Source organism: Mesoplodon bidens (genome assembly GCF_964165515.1).
Source record: "Mesoplodon bidens genome assembly, chromosome: 15".
Classification (NCBI taxonomy): Eukaryota; Metazoa; Chordata; class Mammalia; order Artiodactyla; family Ziphiidae; genus Mesoplodon; species Mesoplodon bidens.
Window position 1 is genome coordinate 76,567,572 of NC_138171.1, and position 18,847 is coordinate 76,586,418.

Genomic DNA, 18,847 nt, shown 5'->3' on the forward strand with positions numbered 1-18,847 from the left:
ACATCTTTACATTATTCTCTGAGAAATGAAGTAAAATTGCAGATTGCCCCCACAAGATAGTTAATGTTCTCAGCTAAGACATTTCAAATGTGGCCACACAGGAGTAAATGCTAACTTCTTGGTTGAACATATTTCCTAGGATAACCTGGGTTTTACCAGATGCGTGGTGAATAATTGATACTGATGAGAAGCATGCAACTGTAAACCCTCAAAAGTGGGTAGCTTCTGCCTGGTCTTAAATGCTACATGTTCCATTTATACTGTAAGAAGAGATTAGAACTTTTGAAATGACTGATGAGTCAACAACTATCTTTACTGCCATTGTAAATGCATTTTGACACTGCATATGCTGTGTTTAGTTGTTTAGATCAGTAACTGCTTTAAAATTTCTCTCCAGTTATGCTCTACTAATTTTGTCTTTGCCTGAACACCAAAAGTGTTGACTGCAACTGCACAGAAGTCTCAAGAAACAGCCATCCGCCTAAAGAGCCAATCCAGGTTGTCCTGCTAAATGGTTGTGCTAGGAAATTCCTTATGGGATTCTTGTTTTACACCCACGTGTCAGGAGACACCAAGGAGCACTGAGCATGACAGATGGCCCTGAAATGTCCTACGTCCTTGGACTTTTCTTGTCTCCAAGAGAAATCCCCATGAAAAACCCCTAGCCCTAATGTGGGATGATTTAACCTTTCACTTCCATATCTCTTGTTCCCTTTGTTGGTCTTTGCTGGGTTATATGTTTGTTTCGATGCTGAAAATGCTGCTCTTGGGACAATCCCATGGGAACGACTACAAACTAAACAGTGAAATCTTTCACCACTGCCTGGCAGAGTAAAGGCAAAGTAAACCCTCATCCACAGAGCCTGCCAACTTTCTTAAAGGGTTCATGGCACTACAGGGTAACATTTGTGAAAACATCCCTCTTGCTAAAGTCCACTCACCAATATCTCTTATGAATGACTAAAGCTGCATTGCCCAATATGGCAGCCCCTAGTCACATGGCTATTTAAATTTATTTAAATGAATTTCCATATGTTCATCAATTCTAAGGAAAATGAAAATCATGTAGGCAGCATCTTGTAATTGGTTACACTCATGAAGGCTTGCACATTGGGTCAATCAATAGCATTGACCTCTTGCTATTCTTCTACTGTTTCTTTTTTTTACTAGATTGAGGATTCTAATGGTCCCATGCTGCTTTACTTATGTAATATTAGTACAAAAGATGTCTAAACTTAGATCCCTGAGCATCCTGCCATTGGTGGATCCATTACAAATAACCAATCATCCAAATATCATAGCAAAAGAAAGAACAATCTCTTGCCCCAACATATAGTGTGATGTACTGGAATACCTCCCCAATCCAAAATCTTATTCCCCTCCCAGTCTCCAAGAGTAAACAGAAAACAACCAGAAAGTAAGTTTAGGGAGGTAAGGAGCAGTCAACCCTAGACACTGCATTGCATCAGCCTCTCAGATGCTGCTGTCTACACCAGAATGGAATGAGGATATTGATTGCTTTTAAGCATTTCCTGAGAAAAACCTTCACAGAAATCATTTAAGTGCTGTGAAGTCCCAATACACCAAACATATCCACAAACGTAACTCAGTAACACTCTTAAAATTGGCATTATTGTGAGCACCTGCTATGTGCCATAGCACTGAACAAAACAGGCAAAAATCCCTGTTTTATAGCATTTACATTCAAAGAGGGAAGCAAAAAAAAAAGAAAAAAATTAATATTATTGTCAGAATATCTGTGACAAAATGGTTCCACAATATTTTTTAATTTCTTTTTTAATATTTTTATTTATTTTTTAAATTTTTGTTTATTTTTTTACTTTTGGCCATGCCATGCGGCATGCTGGATCTTAGTTCCCTGACCAGGAGTCGAACCTGTGTCCCCTGCAGTGGAAGTGGTGGAGTCTTAACCACTGGACCCCCAGGGAAGTCCCACAATATTTTTTTAATTAAGGATTTGACTTATAATTGTGTATAAAGAAACATTCAACCAATATTGGAGCAATAAAATAGTTTTCTGAATCAACTTTTCTGAAAGAACTCCAGAATTCCTCTTTGCTATGATCTTTGCTGAACAAACTGGCAAACCATGGCCAAACCCTGCTCTCAGAAATAGGGATTTGAACCTGTTTGTTTGTTTTTATCTTTTAATTTGAATTCTCTGGTTCAGAAATTCAACATTTGTGGGCCAGTTCACTTTTATTTATGTTATTTTCTAATCCCTGGAGACACAGTGAGTGGGGATCCTGAAATGTCAGAAAGTTATCTTAGCTGAAAATATTAACTCAAGAGAAATTCCTTAGGAAAGGCAAACACCTGAATGTGTGTCCCCATGCCATAACCTGTGCATATGTCAGCTGTGATAGTTGAGTCCAACAAGTTTTCCCTCTGAACCCAGATGCTTCAATCTCATCTCAACCCAGCTCTCCAGGAAGCCATTAGCAATTCCTCGATTGGAATTTGGTGTCCCTATTCTGTCTGTACTTAACATAGTTCTTGTTTTGAGGATATTGGGCTCCTTTCCCCCCAACCAATCCCCTCATTTGATAGTTAATTTGATCTACAGACTAATTTATTGCATTCCTTAAAGGAAACTGGAATGAAGTCTTCAGAAAAGTACAGAATTCTCTGGATCATAAAGAATTGTCATCCATTTGTTTTTTAGCCCCTTTAGAGATTTTTCTTAAGCTATTACTGTACCTATATTTATTCAGCAAAAGTTTGCCAGCACTACACCCTTATTTCCTCTGGCTAGCCTATGCTGGATAAACATTTTGTTTTCCCCTGTCATTTGAAAAGCAGAGCAGAGATAGCAGATTCCTAATAAGCTGAATTCTATTCCTCAGCCCCACAAAAGAGAACATAATAGGCTTTTGTTTTCCAAATGGATAGTCTCTCCAGTTTGGGCCACTAGTGAACCTAGCTTAGTTTTCTGGAATGACAATTTCTACTGGAATGACAATTTAATGTGAAATTGTTTTTAAGTGATTATGTATGCCCTTAGACTGGAAATGTATTTACCAGATTTATTCTAATCATGCCTTCCTTCCCAGAGGCGTAGGCATGCATGCATGAAAATATAGATGAAAGGAGGAATAGAAATGTAATTAGCTTTTGTAAATAGACAGCCAAGACATCCCATTGCTGTCTTAATGGTCTTAAAAGCTGTTTTAAAAATCCCTTCATGGAACTTATAGTTTACTCAATTTGATGACACAACTTTTGAAAAATTAATCAAGTTGTTGTATGTTACCCTGGTGACCTAGAAGTATGATTCATTTTTATGGGTATTGATCTATGTCTTAGGTATACTAAGGTCAGCTTTCCTGGCAGTGATGACTTGGTACTGTTTAATGTTCCAATCCATCACCTTCCTCCAGAGACCCAGGCATTCATTTTTCCCATGCTCTGCCTGGGGTTGGGGTCTAGCATTTCCCATTGTGGAAAATGGGAAATCAGGGGCAGAGAAGTGAAATGCCTTCCAAAGCTTTCATTACAAGGAAGTCATAGGATAAAAGGAATTTAAATGTTCCACTACCTATAACATTGCTGTGCTGATGTCGCTTTTCTTAGAGCTTGTGTTAATTGAGTATTCAAAACCAAGAGCTGTCCATGGCCTGCCTTTGACTAGAGAGCCACTGCTAGGGGGAAATAATATATGGTATCCATTGATAGTTATCACTGTAGTGTTATTTTTCCCAAAGAAGAAGGTGGATTATTTTCTACCCTTAGCTGGTTGAGGATGCTTAAAAACCAAAAGACTGAGACATGTTAAAGTTGAAGCAGACACTTTCTCTAGTAGCATTACATCTGAATGCCTAAAACATAAACTAACATGCTGTTTTCTTTCTCTTGGGTTTCACTGGTGTCTGAGTAAGTGAATATGCTGTGCTGTTTTCCTGGACCCTCAGAATCTAACAGGCCTACCTACCCCATCCCATCATGTCTGCACTATAAACGATTTGAGCATCATTTTTGTTCATTTCCTTCCACCCCTGGCTGCATAGGGGAGCAACAGCCGACTCCAGCAATGCATCCTCTCAAACAATGCATTATAATAGCTCTCCTTCTTTTTCAAATTCCGTTTCACATAGACATTTCTCATGTTCTGTTGGAAACCCCCAAAAAATTCATTCCACACTGTCATCCCTTTGTCCTAACCAGAACAACTCGATCGTGTCGAAGAAGGCATGAACCATATCAACCAAGACATGAAGGAGGCTGAGAAAAATTTAAAAGATTTAGGGAAATGCTGTGGCCTTTTCATATGTCCTTGTAACAAGTAGGTACTGGGTACCAGCTCTAATCTGTGGCGTCCAGTTTTCTTTCTTTCTTTTTTTTTTTCTTTTTTAATGTCAAAGTGAATGTCTGAAGTTTTGTCTTTTTTTTCTTTGTCCTTTTTCATCTGCTTCATTCTGTGGGGATAAAATACTTGTGTTTAATCAGAACAACTGGAACGCATTGAGGAAGGGATGGACCAAATCAATAAGGACATGAAAGAAGCAGAAAAGAATTTGACGGATCTAGGAAAATTCTGCGGGCTTTGTGTGTGTCCCTGTAACAAGTAGGTGCTGCCTGCCTGCCTGAAGCTTTGGTTTCCCAAGGCCCATCTCCAAGCCTTGACAAGCTCATTCCTGCTGGGTGCAAAGGCAGGATGAGTATGTGGCATGCAGAACAGATCAATACCGTCTCCAATGCATTCATCTCATAGCATAGATGATATTAGTGGGAGTTACTGTTGATGCATTAAAAATCAGGCATACTACAGTGAAAACTTCACTGTCAGCAACTTTTATTGATGAACGTTTCAACATTTTCCAGAAAGTGTACCTCGAAACAGAGACTAATCTCAAGAAAGAGGTGCTTTAGAGAACATAAAGTCCCATAAAAGAGGGATTTTATGTTCTCTAAATCCCAAAAGCCAAAATTGCAGATCTAGAAAAGACTGTGGGTAAGTTGGGAAGATAAGAAACACGTATCAGGGTTTGATTTTTCAGAAAAAAAAATAACAGTTAATTTGGCCCAAACAAGCATTTCATAAGTTAGAGAGTATGACAGCGATTCACCCTTTCAACTGCCCACCAGTTGCCAAATCGTGTCAGTGGTTAGATCGTAGATGCCTCAGCTGCACCCAACGCAGAGGCAATGAGTCCTTCCACAAGAAGTGCTCAAGGCTTGGCCAAATTGGACCCATCCCTCTCCAATTCTTCCTCTTGGAGGACCTCCCTGTACACTGGCCGAAATGTTGAAATGTGTAGATTTTGCATGCACAACATCACAAAACATTCAACTATTAAGGTTCTGCAATGCTTTTTTGGAATGTAGCAGAAATGTGACATGTGGTTATAAAGGTTTGCAACAGAAGGAACCTGAAAATAAGGGTTCTGGAAGGTAGTCTCCTTTGACTAGCAGTGAAAAAAAAATGCATGAGCGGATCGTTCAACATGCATTTGGAAAATTAAACCCGTTACCTGATCCTGTTCATCCCTCCCACTTCCCTTTGAACAGAAGCCTTTTTCCTAAAAGCTCTCCTGATCCTAGCTTTTAGCATAGAAATTGATGTCATTTCTAGCTGATTATATGACCATTCACATCCTTTAAACTTTGAGGCTGATTTAAAATATCCCACTTCCTGTTTAGGAGGGGGAGGGGCTCAATTTACAAATACATTTAAACTTTTCTTTTTTCTTTTTTTTTTTTAAGAATGATCTACAGTAAAGCCTGATTAACTGGAATCTAGCTAACTGGAACCCTTGAGTATATTTATACTTCTGCTCCTTTCCACTTTTAGCAAGAAGAGACAAATGAACAAGGAGAGAACAAATCCCATCAAGGATTTTAAAGTGTTTCTCTTTAAGGTCAATCTAGGCAGTCTGCATTCTTTCACTCAGTCTCCATTCTGTATAACTTCTACATCCAATAGGACCAAACAGTAAGAGCTGAGCTGCAGAGGAAAGGCCATCAGACACATCAAGAGAAACCATAACCAAGGAATGATTTGATCATGTTCACTGCCCTAAGACTCTGAGGCAGGAAAGTAGCTCAAGAATCTAACAGATATTCAACCATCACCCTTGAAATAAAATGTACCTCCATGGCCCACTGCTAATTAAGAAAGTCCAATAATTCACCAAAATGACATGGCTAAGCATTCCAGTTAGTCAAGATTTAACTGTATATCCTTTTCAGTGGCCACTTGCCCCCAGGTGAGATGTCTACCTGCTTTGTGATGAATTTCACAGGTACATTTTCCCCATCCATCAACTGTGTGTGGAGAAAAGGTGGAGGCAGGCCCCCTTCCCTCCCTGAGATGGATTCTAATGTTCAGATGAAATGACGAACCCCTATGAATTCCACATACCAGTTGGCAGTAATTCCTTATTGCACAAGAGACCCTAACTGAGCTTCAAAGCTTGACTGAAGTGTTCCGTATTGTGTGTAAATAATGCTTTAAAAACCATGTGTCACAACGCAGTGGCTGGTGGTGCCCTGGACTCTCTGAGGGCTTCGCCCTGTCTCGGCATGTTTCGAAGGACTATGGTAGATGTCCGGCAGTTATGTGAGTCTATGTGCAGCCTTGTGGGTGCAGTGATTCGCCTTCGTTCAGAAACGCAAACTTTCCCACCCCCTTGACTCTGCCAAAGATGGTATACCAGACATTTTACATAGCAGAAAGCATCACAAGGTCCATATAACTTCTGTTAATGTGTGGAGGGAGGAGCTGGGGATTGGAAAAAAAAAAAAAAAACAGACTCTAAGCTCCATTAAATTAGTTTTTGGATCCTATCCCACTATGTGGGCCCCTGGCTCTTTAGAGCAGTGAAATTCTGACTGCTCTAAGGCTGTGGTATTATACACTAGATTGTGGGAGTTGCTGAAATTCCATTTGTACAATTTTCCAATTTGTCTCCAAGGTTTCTTTGTCCCTAATCTTCAAGTATTAGTATTAGAGCCAGTTTTAATAAATGGCTATGGTCCTCCACTAAAAGAAAAAAAAAGGTTAAATTCTGGTGTCTTATAATAGAAAATGTAAAAATGGGGCCAAAGGAAGTTCTGTTCTTGGACTAAAAAGCATGTGGTTTCTACTATGCAAAGAACCTAAAAACATCTTTGATTGCTCAATTACAACACACCCACCAAAATATGCTGCACATGTTTCTATTGGGCACAACAGGTATGCCTGGATTTTAAGTTTTTCTCCAAGGCAGCTCAGTGAAATATGGCCTACGGAGACCACACCAGTTCCAGACCACTCTCCCCCACCACATCCCAGGACAGTTTGAAGTAGGAGTCTGTAACCACTCCCATCCTGCCCCTCAGCCCAACAAAGAAGCTAATGAACTGCGTTTCAAATCCTCATGAAGGCTATTACTGTCCTGCTGGTGCCTTTTTTGAGAATGGTCAACTTCTGAAGTAGTTTGGCTTAAATGAGAATGCTTCACTTTCTACTCATGCCTGTAGCTGGTGCATGAAGAAGATGTAGACGGATTTCCCTTTCTGGTGCTAGATGGCTTGTTCTCTCTTCTGTTTTCCTGCATTCATTTCACTACGCTTCTTTTACTTTTTGTCTCTGTGGACAAAGGTTTGTACATCGATTCTGGATGTATGGTAACTGTTTGGAAGTACCGATATATTATCTAATTCAAATCACTCTAGAGGCAACTCACAGACCATCACGGTTGGCCAACCACCAATCCTTTATGTTCTCCATGCAGAGTGGGAATGCTTGTTTCCACACAGGCATTGGGGGAAAACAATTAAGCAGGGAATCTTTGCATGATGGTGTGTAAAAACTTGGTCCAGTATGTTTTTCTTGATGACAGTGTGTTCCTGTGGTGTGATGTACGCACTCTACTTGGCAGTCTTGTTTTGTGTCTGTCTGCCAGTATGTTTTTTTCTGTGTGTTTTGTGTCTCAAAATATAACCGTGTCATTGAAATAGAACTGAATGTCCTCTAACTACCTTAATCCTTGTCTTAAATCCAACTAAACTACAAAACCAAACCAAAACAACAACAACCCATGGGCAAAGGTTGCCATCTTGACAACTGCAATTGACTTGATTGGAAGTGAAATCCTGAGTAGCTGAGGCATGGTGGTGGCCAACTCTATGGGTCCAGATTATGATATATCGGTATTCTCTAATGCCTCGAATTAAAACTCATTTGCTTGGTTCAGTTCTTAGCTTGAAGAGGTAACCGTTGTTGTGAGCTTGATGCTCTGCCCCCTTTGCTTGTCACTCACCCTCTCTTTTGCATAGGCTTAAATCAAGCGACGCTTACAAAAAAGCCTGGGGCAATAATCAGGATGGAGTTGTGGCCAGCCAGCCTGCTCGTGTGGTGGACGAACGGGAGCAGATGGCCATCAGTGGTGGCTTCATCCGCAGGTGAGCCTTGTGCAGCCGGTGCTGTGTAAGTTATCTACTTTTGAGTGACAAACCACCCCAACCTGAGTGGTTCTTAAAATAACTAGGGAGTTCCTTGGTGGTCCAGTGGTTAGGACTCCTTGCTTTCAATCCCTGGTCGGGGAACTAAGATCCCGCAGGCTGCGTGTTGAGGCCAAAAAAAAAAATAAAAATAAATCATTTTTCTACTTCTGAACCTCTACGTTGGCTGAGTAGGTCTTCCAAGACCCTCTCCTGGGCTCACTCATTACATGCACCTCGGTGAGGGATGATCCAAGATGGCCCTCCTTGCTTGTCTGGTGGTTGGCTGGGGCTGTGGGTAAGGGGCAACCATTCTTTTCTATGTGGCCTCTCCAGCAGGAGAGCCGAGGTTTCTTGCATGGTGGTGGCAGCAACCCAAGGGGCAGGCTCTGATGAGCAAGCACTTATCAAGCCTTTGCCCACATTACACTGGACAAAGCAAGTCACATGACCACATCCAGCATCAGTGTGGCAGTAAACAGGTGTCTCATTCCGTGAGTTTAATTGGACAGAACTTATGAAAGAGATTATTTACAGAGGTGTGGGCAGGGTCAATAATAAGGAATGGCAAAGCACTTATGAACTAGGAATAGCAGGAAGAATCCTGAAGGGACAGGAGAGAGCTGTCACCAGAACCCAACTGTAGTTATGGCTATGGGCAGGGGCTGTGGGTTGAGATGCAGCCACTGTCAAACCCAACAGGAAACTAGAAAGGGAAATAAATGCCCCAAATCCTCAGTCTCTTGTTCTCCAGTCTCTCACTGGCCATTGGACAAAGCCTACTGGAAGGCAGAGTAAGAGAACCTGGGTGATAAAGTTGTAGAGAGGTCAGCCTCTCTGGGCAGAGAGCAAAGAAGGCCAGAGAACAGACCTGGGGGTACAAATAGAGAATAATGAGCAGACCTGAGTTCTTATTAATCATTTCTTTTGAGATCTGGAAGCAAAAGCTAACTTAAATATCTATTAAAAAATCTCAAGTCACACAGATCTGCCAACTCAGAACTAAGCTCTCAAGAGATCAGAAAATGATAAGAAGAACAAATATCCCTGTTGTTAAAAAGAAAAGGAAAAAACTATAACTTTTTACAGGTTACTACACTAGGACTCAGCAGTGACTAGGGCTGCTGTTTGTACAGCCATCTGTACCCAGGCCTTTGTAGCTGAGACTGCCAACCAATAACCCAGATTCAAATGAGTCACTGCCATTTGTGTATAAAGGTCTAGATATCTACCTAGAAATAACAGATGACAATTCTATTCATGTTTCTATTTGCTCCAAGGGAAACCAGACCAGGGGTCCTCAGTCCTGGCTGGACATTAGAATAACCTGAGCAATTTTTTAAAAATATCAGTGCCTGGACTTAATCCACACCAATTGAATCAGAATTTCTAGAAATGAGATCCAGGTATCAGTAGTTCTTAAAGCTCCTCAGGTGATTCTAATGTGCAAATAGGGCTGGGAAGCCTGGAACCAGAAGTATGCCTTAGCTGCTGAAGATCATTTAAATAAGCTTCTTTTCTACAGAAGAAATCTAGGAAGTTCCCCTTTAATTTTATCTGGCCTGGACTGCTTTAAAAACCTTAGAGGGGCAGTCTGCATTGGGATTTACCATGGAGGATGGATTTTAACCTCTCTGAACATATTTTAGCCCATCACCATCTGTTGTAGAAAGATATTAGTTAGCCAGACATTCTGGAATAAGTACCTACCATTTATAGTAAAGTGTTTGTGCCTTCTTAACTTTCAAGCTGAGCTATGAAAAAAATGGGAAGGCACTTTGAGAGCCAACTCCTTCCTCCCCATTCAAACAGAAACAATAAACTTTTATCACAGTTTTCTTCCTTGAAATCACCCATTCACAATGCCACCAAAAACCCCATAGCATTGAAATCTGAGCAAGTAAAACTCATCTTGAACAAGTAACTCCCTTTGGAATTCTTGAGAGCAAACAGGATTAAGGGGAAGACTGTAATTCTCATTACTCTTCCCATTGATGTTGGTCCCAAATGGGGAAGAAGATGAGTGGAGAAATTCTCTCACTTAGTACAGTAGCTTTTATTTCATTCTAAATTTGAGTCTTGGAGATTTTGACTGACATTTCAGAAAGAAAAATACAGTTTCTAACTAGTTCCATTCTCTGACCTGGAATCCTCCCAACTAATCCTCCCAGCTGATTTTACCCTTAAAAAATGAAAATTGGCATAAACATATGAAGGGAGGAAATGATGTGTTGGTGAAAGCAAGAGAAGAAGATAAATTAATCTATTTAATATGCCTTCTTTAAAAATAGAAATGTGAGTGTTCAATAATGCACTTTAAAACATCATTTTCCAATGTACAAAAGCTAACGTGTTCTTGTATAGAATATAAATTTTAAAAGGATAGGATTGCTACCTAGAGGTCTACAGGTTTTCCCTAAACTTTGGGTCCTTGGTATTTGAGTTTTTTCCTATCTTCTAAAAACTGCTCTTTGATGCCCAGGGTAACAAATGATGCCCGAGAAAATGAAATGGATGAAAACCTGGAGCAGGTGAGCGGCATCATTGGAAACCTCCGTCACATGGCCCTGGATATGGGCAATGAGATCGATACACAGAACCGCCAGATCGACAGGATCATGGAGAAGGTGAGCATGTGGCATTCAGCAAGTTTCCATTGCTTATCACTTCCTCTGAAATAACCACCGAGGAAGTGCAAAGGGCATAACAAGACCCTCAATCCATGACTTTGGATTCAGACATCGGTAGATAGACATTTTCCCCTTAATTTTCTAAGACAAAAATCCAGCAACAGGTAAGTAAATAACAGGGTAGAATTTAATCTAGCAGATATTCCTCAGAGGCACCTTTACTTCAGGCATTGTGCTAGGAATCAAAGGACATATGAAGATGAGAAAGACATCATCCCAACCGCCAAGAAACTCACAGCCTACAGAAGGCAGTGAGCTTCAGAAGAAAATATAATTTGCCAAGAAAGCCACACATCAACTGCTAAATCAGGTTAGATGAGGAAAGATTTCAAGGGTCAGGGGATGGGAAAATCTCCAAAAAAAACGGTTGAAATTGAATTGAGTCTTAAAGGATGGTTAGGAGCTTGTCAAGTGGAGATGATGTAGGAACAGAATCAGGAAATTGGCAAAAGAATAGTTATTTTAAGTTAGCCAGATGATGAATATGAGCTTTGATTTTATAAGTGCCAGAGCTTTAATGACAGTTCAAAAAGTCCCAGATTCCATTTCCAGTTCAACAGTGCACATGTCCAGATCTCAAAGTAGGGAACATAATCTGATAAAGCTGCGTTCACATAAGGACACCAGGTGTCATGCTAAGACTGAGCCCCCTAGTGTCAACAAGAGGCATAAGGAAGAGTGGAGACAGTAGAATGGAAAAGGGTCGGTTTGGGCTTGAGATTAGGAGGAAACAAACACTGGAAAGCTCATATAAAGATCTGGGGCACCCAAACCTGGTATTCTACACTATGCAAATCTGATTCAGTCGCTATGTCTTTGTATTCCACCCCCTCCCCAATCAGTAGACTCCTAAATATTGCTTATAATCTCTTAAAGGTGTCCAAATGCCAACAGGGAGAAGTAGACACATTATGGGTTTAATGGTAATTGTGCATCTATAATCGATTCTACTTGGCTAATCTTATATTGTGTGAGTTTATTCCTTGGAAGATATTGAAGTTTTGAGCCTGAAACCCTGAGTTTCTTTTCAACAACTCATTCCACTTTGGTAGGGGGAAGAAGGATTGTTTTTGAGGTCTCTTGAATCATAAGGCTAAATACTCAGTTTCTTAGTACCTAAGCATTCTCCACTGACTTGAGAAAGCAATGAGTAGACATAAAGGGAATGCTTTGCCCTATTGTGTTCTGTGCACTTTATATTAAAAACATTTGATTGCATTACACTTTGGTTAATCAATATTAAGCTACACAGATGTCAATGTGAGTTGACAAAATACTTGCGCTCTGCCTACTTTACAAGTCATGACATGCTTATTATTGTTAAGAGCCTTTGATACGCTAAAGCTTTTAAAGCTTTTAAGGCAAATCAATAGATTTTCAGAACAATATTGAGAGTTTCATAAAGCACTGGAGCCAACAGAAATAGACCTAACCTTTACAGCCCAGAAAAATGAACTAAGAAATAATTGCTGAACTACCTTCCAACAGGAAAATGATTTTTAAAAAATGAAGAGTAGTCATTTTCTATCAAAGGACCCAATTGACTCAGATGTAGGGAGATAATATATCTCTAACTCACTTAGAGTCTTAGAAGGAGAAGTTCTACTAAAAAAGAGGGGTCAAATCTTTATTGATAGAGCTGGGCTTTAAGCAAGCTGTTTTCCTGGAAAGGCAAGTGACATCTTAATTCTGCCACTTTGTATTTCTAGTTCTCTTCTTTAGGAGAATATCTTTCATTATGGGCCAAGTTTGCTACAAGAGCAAAGACATGTGCAGCTATAAGGTTGAATCAAAAGTCAGACAAGTGGATAGGAAATAGTCATTAGAGTTTATATCATCCTTGAATGCTGAATTGCTTAAGAAGTAAGGTAGGGGTCTAGTTGCCATTGAGTAACTAGCCTTTTTTCCCCTCAAAATAACAATGTGGATATGAGTGAGATAAAGCCCATTTCAACTCAGCATTGCTCCAAATGATACATGTTACATGTGCTACACAATTATTAGTAGACTTCTACCTTCTTGTGCAAGTTCTTACTTCTGATAAGAGGAAATGGTGTGCAAAGATCTCCTGCATATCTAAGATTAAATCACACTGTAGAACAAAAGATAATCTTCTGATGTTTCTCCCATATTCTCTCGTGACCCCAACAGCAGTCTTCACCCAACTTCATCAGTCATGATCCTTTCTCATCACTTCAGTTAGCAGTGAAGTTTTGGGAGTCCAAAACAACCCATTTTTCAATACATCCTTATGGACTGTCAAGAAATTACTTCGTCTATTTAAAAACCTTGTTTTCTGATTTAGGATATTTATATATAGACAATCTTCTAAGGTTAAAAAGCTATGATTCTCTTAGAAAACTATTAAAATGTGGCAAGTTTATATCAGATCTTTATGGGAACTGTTGCTAAGGAAACAACTTAGTGATGTTCAAACTTGGACTTAAAGTTGTCAGTGGAAGATGCTATGCACACATTGAAATACAGTGAAGTTGAAGCTTTAGCTTTGCTCACATTCTCTCATCAACAAGGAAGCACAGAATTTGAAAACTAAGATCTTGAGTACCACAAGGTTTTCCTGCTCACCAGCTTCATGACCTGGTTTCTCACCTGAAAGATAATAAGAGAACAGTGCAAATCTGGGGTCGGGGTCAGAACAGGCTGCCATGTGGGGTAGTGAGTATCCACTTCTGGAAGTCTGAGCTGTGGCCTAAAATCTACCTGTCATGGTCTGAAGTTGAGATTTCCAGAGTGTTCAGAAGGGTGAACTAAACAGCTCCTTCTACCTCTCTTACTGGCTTTTTTGGTAGGCATCCTGGGTTTCTCACAAGGGCAAATCATGTACCATATCTTGAGTATATTAGCAAGTTTAGGATTCTCTACATAGAAATATAAAAGTTGGAATGGGATATGTTGCATAAATAAAGTCCTAAAAAGCATATAAATAGAATAAACACAGACACATTCTCCAAATACCAGGAAGACATCTAAAATAAGATTATCTCAGGAGTATTTTCTAAAAGCACTACTGTTATATAATATAATAAAGATATGGCACTTTTGTATTGTATGGGCTGGAATTTTGATATGCTTCAGAAATAATTCAGGTGGACATCACAGATGGTTGTTAAAGATAGGTCTGTTCCAGCTCCTCCCAGATCCTTTGAGGATATCCAAAGAGTAACCTCATGCTCTACTTCAAAATATCCTCTTGTACCATCATGTGAAGACTCACCAGTGCATTCTTAATGTAAGAAATCCTAGAATGTTTGCCTCCATAAATGCTATCCATTTTAAAATGGATGATTTTTCTCATTTGAACAGTTTTCAAAGTTAAGTCTGGAAAAATAGAATAATCCAATCTTCAGGAGCATTTCACACTGGTCTGAGCCTCTAATTTTCCTTTGTACCAAAGTGTCATTATTTCTGTAGCTGAAGAGGGAATACTTAAGGGCCAAGTAAAATTGGAGATAATACCCATTTCCCAAATTAGGAACCTAAGGTCAAAAATATGAATCTATAGATCAAGGCAATCAAGGAAAATTAGCGTTCTATCTTATCTGTTTTGAAGTCAACTCTTAATTATCCAAACAGCTGGTAGGGAGCCATTGCCAGATAATTCAGAGTTATGAATAATCTAGAATTATTTTTTATTTTAACTTGGCAAATTTCTATTTGAATATTGATAAGTCTAGTGGCCTGGGAATTCACAATTAAACTGAATAAAGAAGACACAACTTGGTGGAGATTGGAAAGCACCAAGGACAGTCATAGATGCAAAATCAGTAACCGTTGAGTAAATACTGGTTGATATAAAAACAGTTCAGTTTCCCTACACTGCCTCTCAGCTTCCTTCCCCTCTTCCCAGGCTGGAGAGGGACAGATAACATTACCAATCATAATAGAGCAAAACAACAGCTTAAAAAGAACTTTTGTCTTCCCTTCTACTTGCTGACTCATACGTTTCTCAGTGGTGTCAGGAATAGTTTATTTTCTGGAGTTTAAAGGTATATCCAGGTAGCAGACCTGGGTTTCATTATGAATGCAGAGCAAAAGGTAACTCAAGCAGCGAAGTGGTCAGTTAAGGGACAAAATGATAGTAAATGTTCCCCTGCTAAAACAAGCCAGTTATAAGAGTAAGTCTTCAGAAATGGGACTAAACAATTATTAACATCCTTAAAAGCAAACCACGTTTTCACCCAATAACAATAATTACAAGATAAGATATGTTGAACCCTTAATTTTTGCAAAACGTTATTCTAAGCATATTATGTGTATAAACTCATTTCATCCTCATAGCAAACTTAAATAGTAAAACGACTAACATAGTGACTACCAGTGTGGACGCTGACTCCAGGGTGCTGGCCTTCTGACTCTGGTTTCCTCATTTATTAGTTCTGTGACATTAGACAAATTGCCTAAATCCCCTCTGCTTAGTTTCCTCACTTGGAAAAAGGAGTTAATAACAGGATATACCTCATAGTTGATGTCAGTCTTGATGTTGTCAAAGTTGAATGAGTGGAACTGTGCTCATGAGCAGTGTTCTTTATTATCCCCAGCTTATAAATGAGAAAGGTGAAGCCCTGAAATGTTAAGTAATTTTCCCAAAGTGACACTGCTAATAACTGTACAAATGGCAGGAATTCAACTCAATCCAACGGATGTGAATGCCTGCCATAGAAGTCACTGGGTGTCATTCCAGAAGAGAAAGATAAATGATATAACTCTGCTCTCCATAGTAGGGAAAAGAGTCATGAGAACTAAGATCAAGCTTCTGTGATCACGTCCAAGTCCAGCCATAAGCAATGGTTCTGGGAACACAAAAGAAGGCATGGTTCATTCTGATCAGGGAAGTCTCAAGATGCCTTCACCCAACAGAAGGAATTTGAAGTAGACCCAGAAGGATGAATGGAATGTGAATGGGTAAACTGAGTTCTGTTTTCTTTCCCCTTTCTCCAGGCTGATTCCAACAAAACCAGAATTGATGAGGCCAACCAACGTGCAACAAAGATGCTGGGGAGTGGTTAAATGTGCCCACTTGTGTCCTCTTCCAAATGCTGTCGGGCAAGATGGCACCTTCATGCTTTTCTCATGGTATTACCTAGTAGGTCTGCACACATGCACACATCAATCCGCCCCCATTGTGAATGTTGTCTTGTGTCATCCATCAGCCCACAATACTATGTGTCTTTTGTTCTTTCTGGGTCTCTTTCGTTCCAAAGGCTGTATATAGTGGTCATTTGGTGGCTCTAACTCCCTACGTAAGATGTCTTGGGTTTCATTTTTTCCTTTTCTCTCCTCAGTGGCGTTTGCTGAATGACAACAATTTAGGAATGCTCAATGTGCTGTTGATTCTTTCAATACACAGTATTGTTTTTGTAAAACTGTGACATTCCACAGAGCTACTGCCACTGTCATTTCTTTGGGTGTCAGGCTCTGAAACTCTCAAAATTTGCTGTCTTTGGTTCCTCACGGCTGTCATCTGTCTTTATGATTTCATGATTAGACAATGTGGAATTACATAACAGGCATTGCACTCAAAGTGATGTGATTTATGCATTTATGCATGAGAACTAAATAGATTTTTAGATTCCTACTTAAACAAAATATTTCCATGACAGTAGCATACTGATGAGAAAACACACACATAAAACAACAGCAACAACAGCAAAACAACAACAAAGCATGCTCAGTATTGAGACACTGTCAAGATTAAGTTATACCAGCAAAACTGCAATAGTGTCACTTTCTTTCTGTCAATATTTAGACTTATTAATCATAATCATCCTTTTTTTAAAAAAAATTTTTTTAAAAGATGGGTTAAACACGCTCACCATTTAACCATTTCCAGCAAAATATATGTTTGGCTGAAACTATGTCAAATGGATGTAATATAGGGTTTGTTTGCTGCTTTTGAAGGCTCTGTTTTGGAGGAAGCAACCTTGCTGTGAAACAGTGTGGAGATGTAAATTTTATAAGGCTGACTCTTATTAATCACCATTTCCCCTGTGGTTTGTTATCAGTACAATTCTCTGTTGCTTAATCTAGAGCTATGCACACCAAATTGCTGAGATGTTTAGTAGCTGATAAAGAAACCTTTAAAAAATAATATAAATGAATGAAATATAGATAAACTGTGAGATAAATATCATTACAGCATGTAATATTAAATTCCCCCTTGTCTCCTCTGTCAGTTTGTGATGTGATTGACATTTTGTAGCTAGTTTAAAATTATTAAAAATTATAGACTCCAGATGTCTGTTTTAATTTCTTCACGGACCCCCATCTGAGTTTGCACTCACATGAGAGGAAGAAATCTGGCTACTATCCCATTGCTCCTAAGAAGCCACTTCTGTGTGCTGAGGACACTGCATGGAAAAAGCAAAGGTGTCCCTTCTAGACACGATCCAATGACAGCTGAAACTTGTCTTGACTTTTATAATCTGTTTCAGAAATGCTTGTGTGTAGATTCAGTGTTGTCTGTGGGGGAAATGTAGTTCAGCCAGAAGACATAGAAAAAAAATTCCATGGGAAAAATATCTGTGGTACTCAGACTTGGCCATACATTGATTGAGGTATATCAGGTGTCAATCAACTCTCATTTTCCTTCTTCTCTCCAGTATCCCCACCAAACTTAGCCCTCCCCAACCACCACCACTGCTGCCCCCACTTTATTTAGCAGCTTTATTGACGTGTCATAAAATTCACCCATTTAAAGTGTATAATCCAATAGTTTTTAGTATATTCACAGAGTTGTGCAATCTAATTTTAGACTATTTTTATCATCCCCCCAAAAAAGCCCATACCTATTAGTAATCACTCCCATTCTACTTCCCTCAGCCATAGACAACCACTCATTTAAGTTCTGTCTATAGACTTGCCTATTCTGAACATTTCCTATAAATAGAATTATACAATATGATGGTGATCCTTTGCGACTGGTTTCTTTTATTTAGCATCATGTTTTCAACGTTCATCCATGTTGTAGCATCTAACAGAGCTTCATTCCTTTTTATGGCCAAATAATATCCATTGTATGGAAAACACATTTTGTTTATCCATTCATCCACTGATGGCCATTTGCATTGCTTTCACTTTTGGGCTATGAAGAGTTATGCTGCTATGAACGTTCGTGCTCAAGTTTTTGTGCAGACATAAGTTTTCATTGCTCTTGATATTACCACCTTCACCACCATCATTTCCTCTGCCACCAACACTTCTCCCACCATCACCTCCACAATCACCTATACCCTCCTACCTCCTCCATGACCACTGCTTCGACTACCACCACCTTGACCTTTCCACTGCCTCTGCCACCTCTCTAACCATCTTAACTAGCACCTCCATCTTTATCACTGCTACCTTCCCAGACACGACCATCTCCTTCATCACCACTGCCACCACCACAGTTGCCTCCACCTCCATCTCCTCCACCACCTTCACTAACACCACCATTATCTCTTTCACCTCTGCCACCTCCTCTCTCTCTCTCTCTCCTACCCCATAATGGCAATGCAGACAAATGTATCCTGATTGCTCTGGTTGGCTGCCAGATCATTTCACCAGTAACTCTGGAGGTTTGGTGAGACCAGCTAAGAAGTTAAAACAGTGATGACAAACTCATCATTCTCAGGAAATGTTTGCCATTCTTTACCCTGTTCCCAAACCTCAGAACAGGTTCTAGAGATACCCAGGTGCTCAAGAAGTTATTC

At 39.7% G+C, this 18,847-nt stretch overlaps 1 protein-coding gene across 3 annotated transcripts in view; it reads left to right on the forward strand.

The window, feature by feature from the left end:
* Positions 1 to 16,468, forward strand: part of SNAP25 (synaptosome associated protein 25) — an 84,073-nt gene extending 67,605 nt beyond the window's left edge. The window contains exons 5-8 of one of the 3 annotated variants that reach the window (XM_081256230.1): positions 4,186 to 4,303; positions 8,281 to 8,406; positions 10,928 to 11,072; positions 16,095 to 16,468. In XM_081256230.1, the coding sequence (XP_081112356.1) occupies positions 4,186 to 4,303; positions 8,281 to 8,406; positions 10,928 to 11,072; positions 16,095 to 16,163 (458 nt within the window). In that variant the 3' untranslated portion in view covers positions 16,164 to 16,468. Of the gene's footprint in view, positions 1 to 4,185; positions 4,304 to 4,467; positions 4,586 to 8,280; positions 8,407 to 10,927; positions 11,073 to 16,094 lie in introns of all 3 variants that reach the window. The other 2 variants (XM_081256232.1, XM_081256231.1) reach the window with 2 other exon arrangements.
* Positions 16,469 to 18,847: the final 2,379 nt, after the last annotated feature.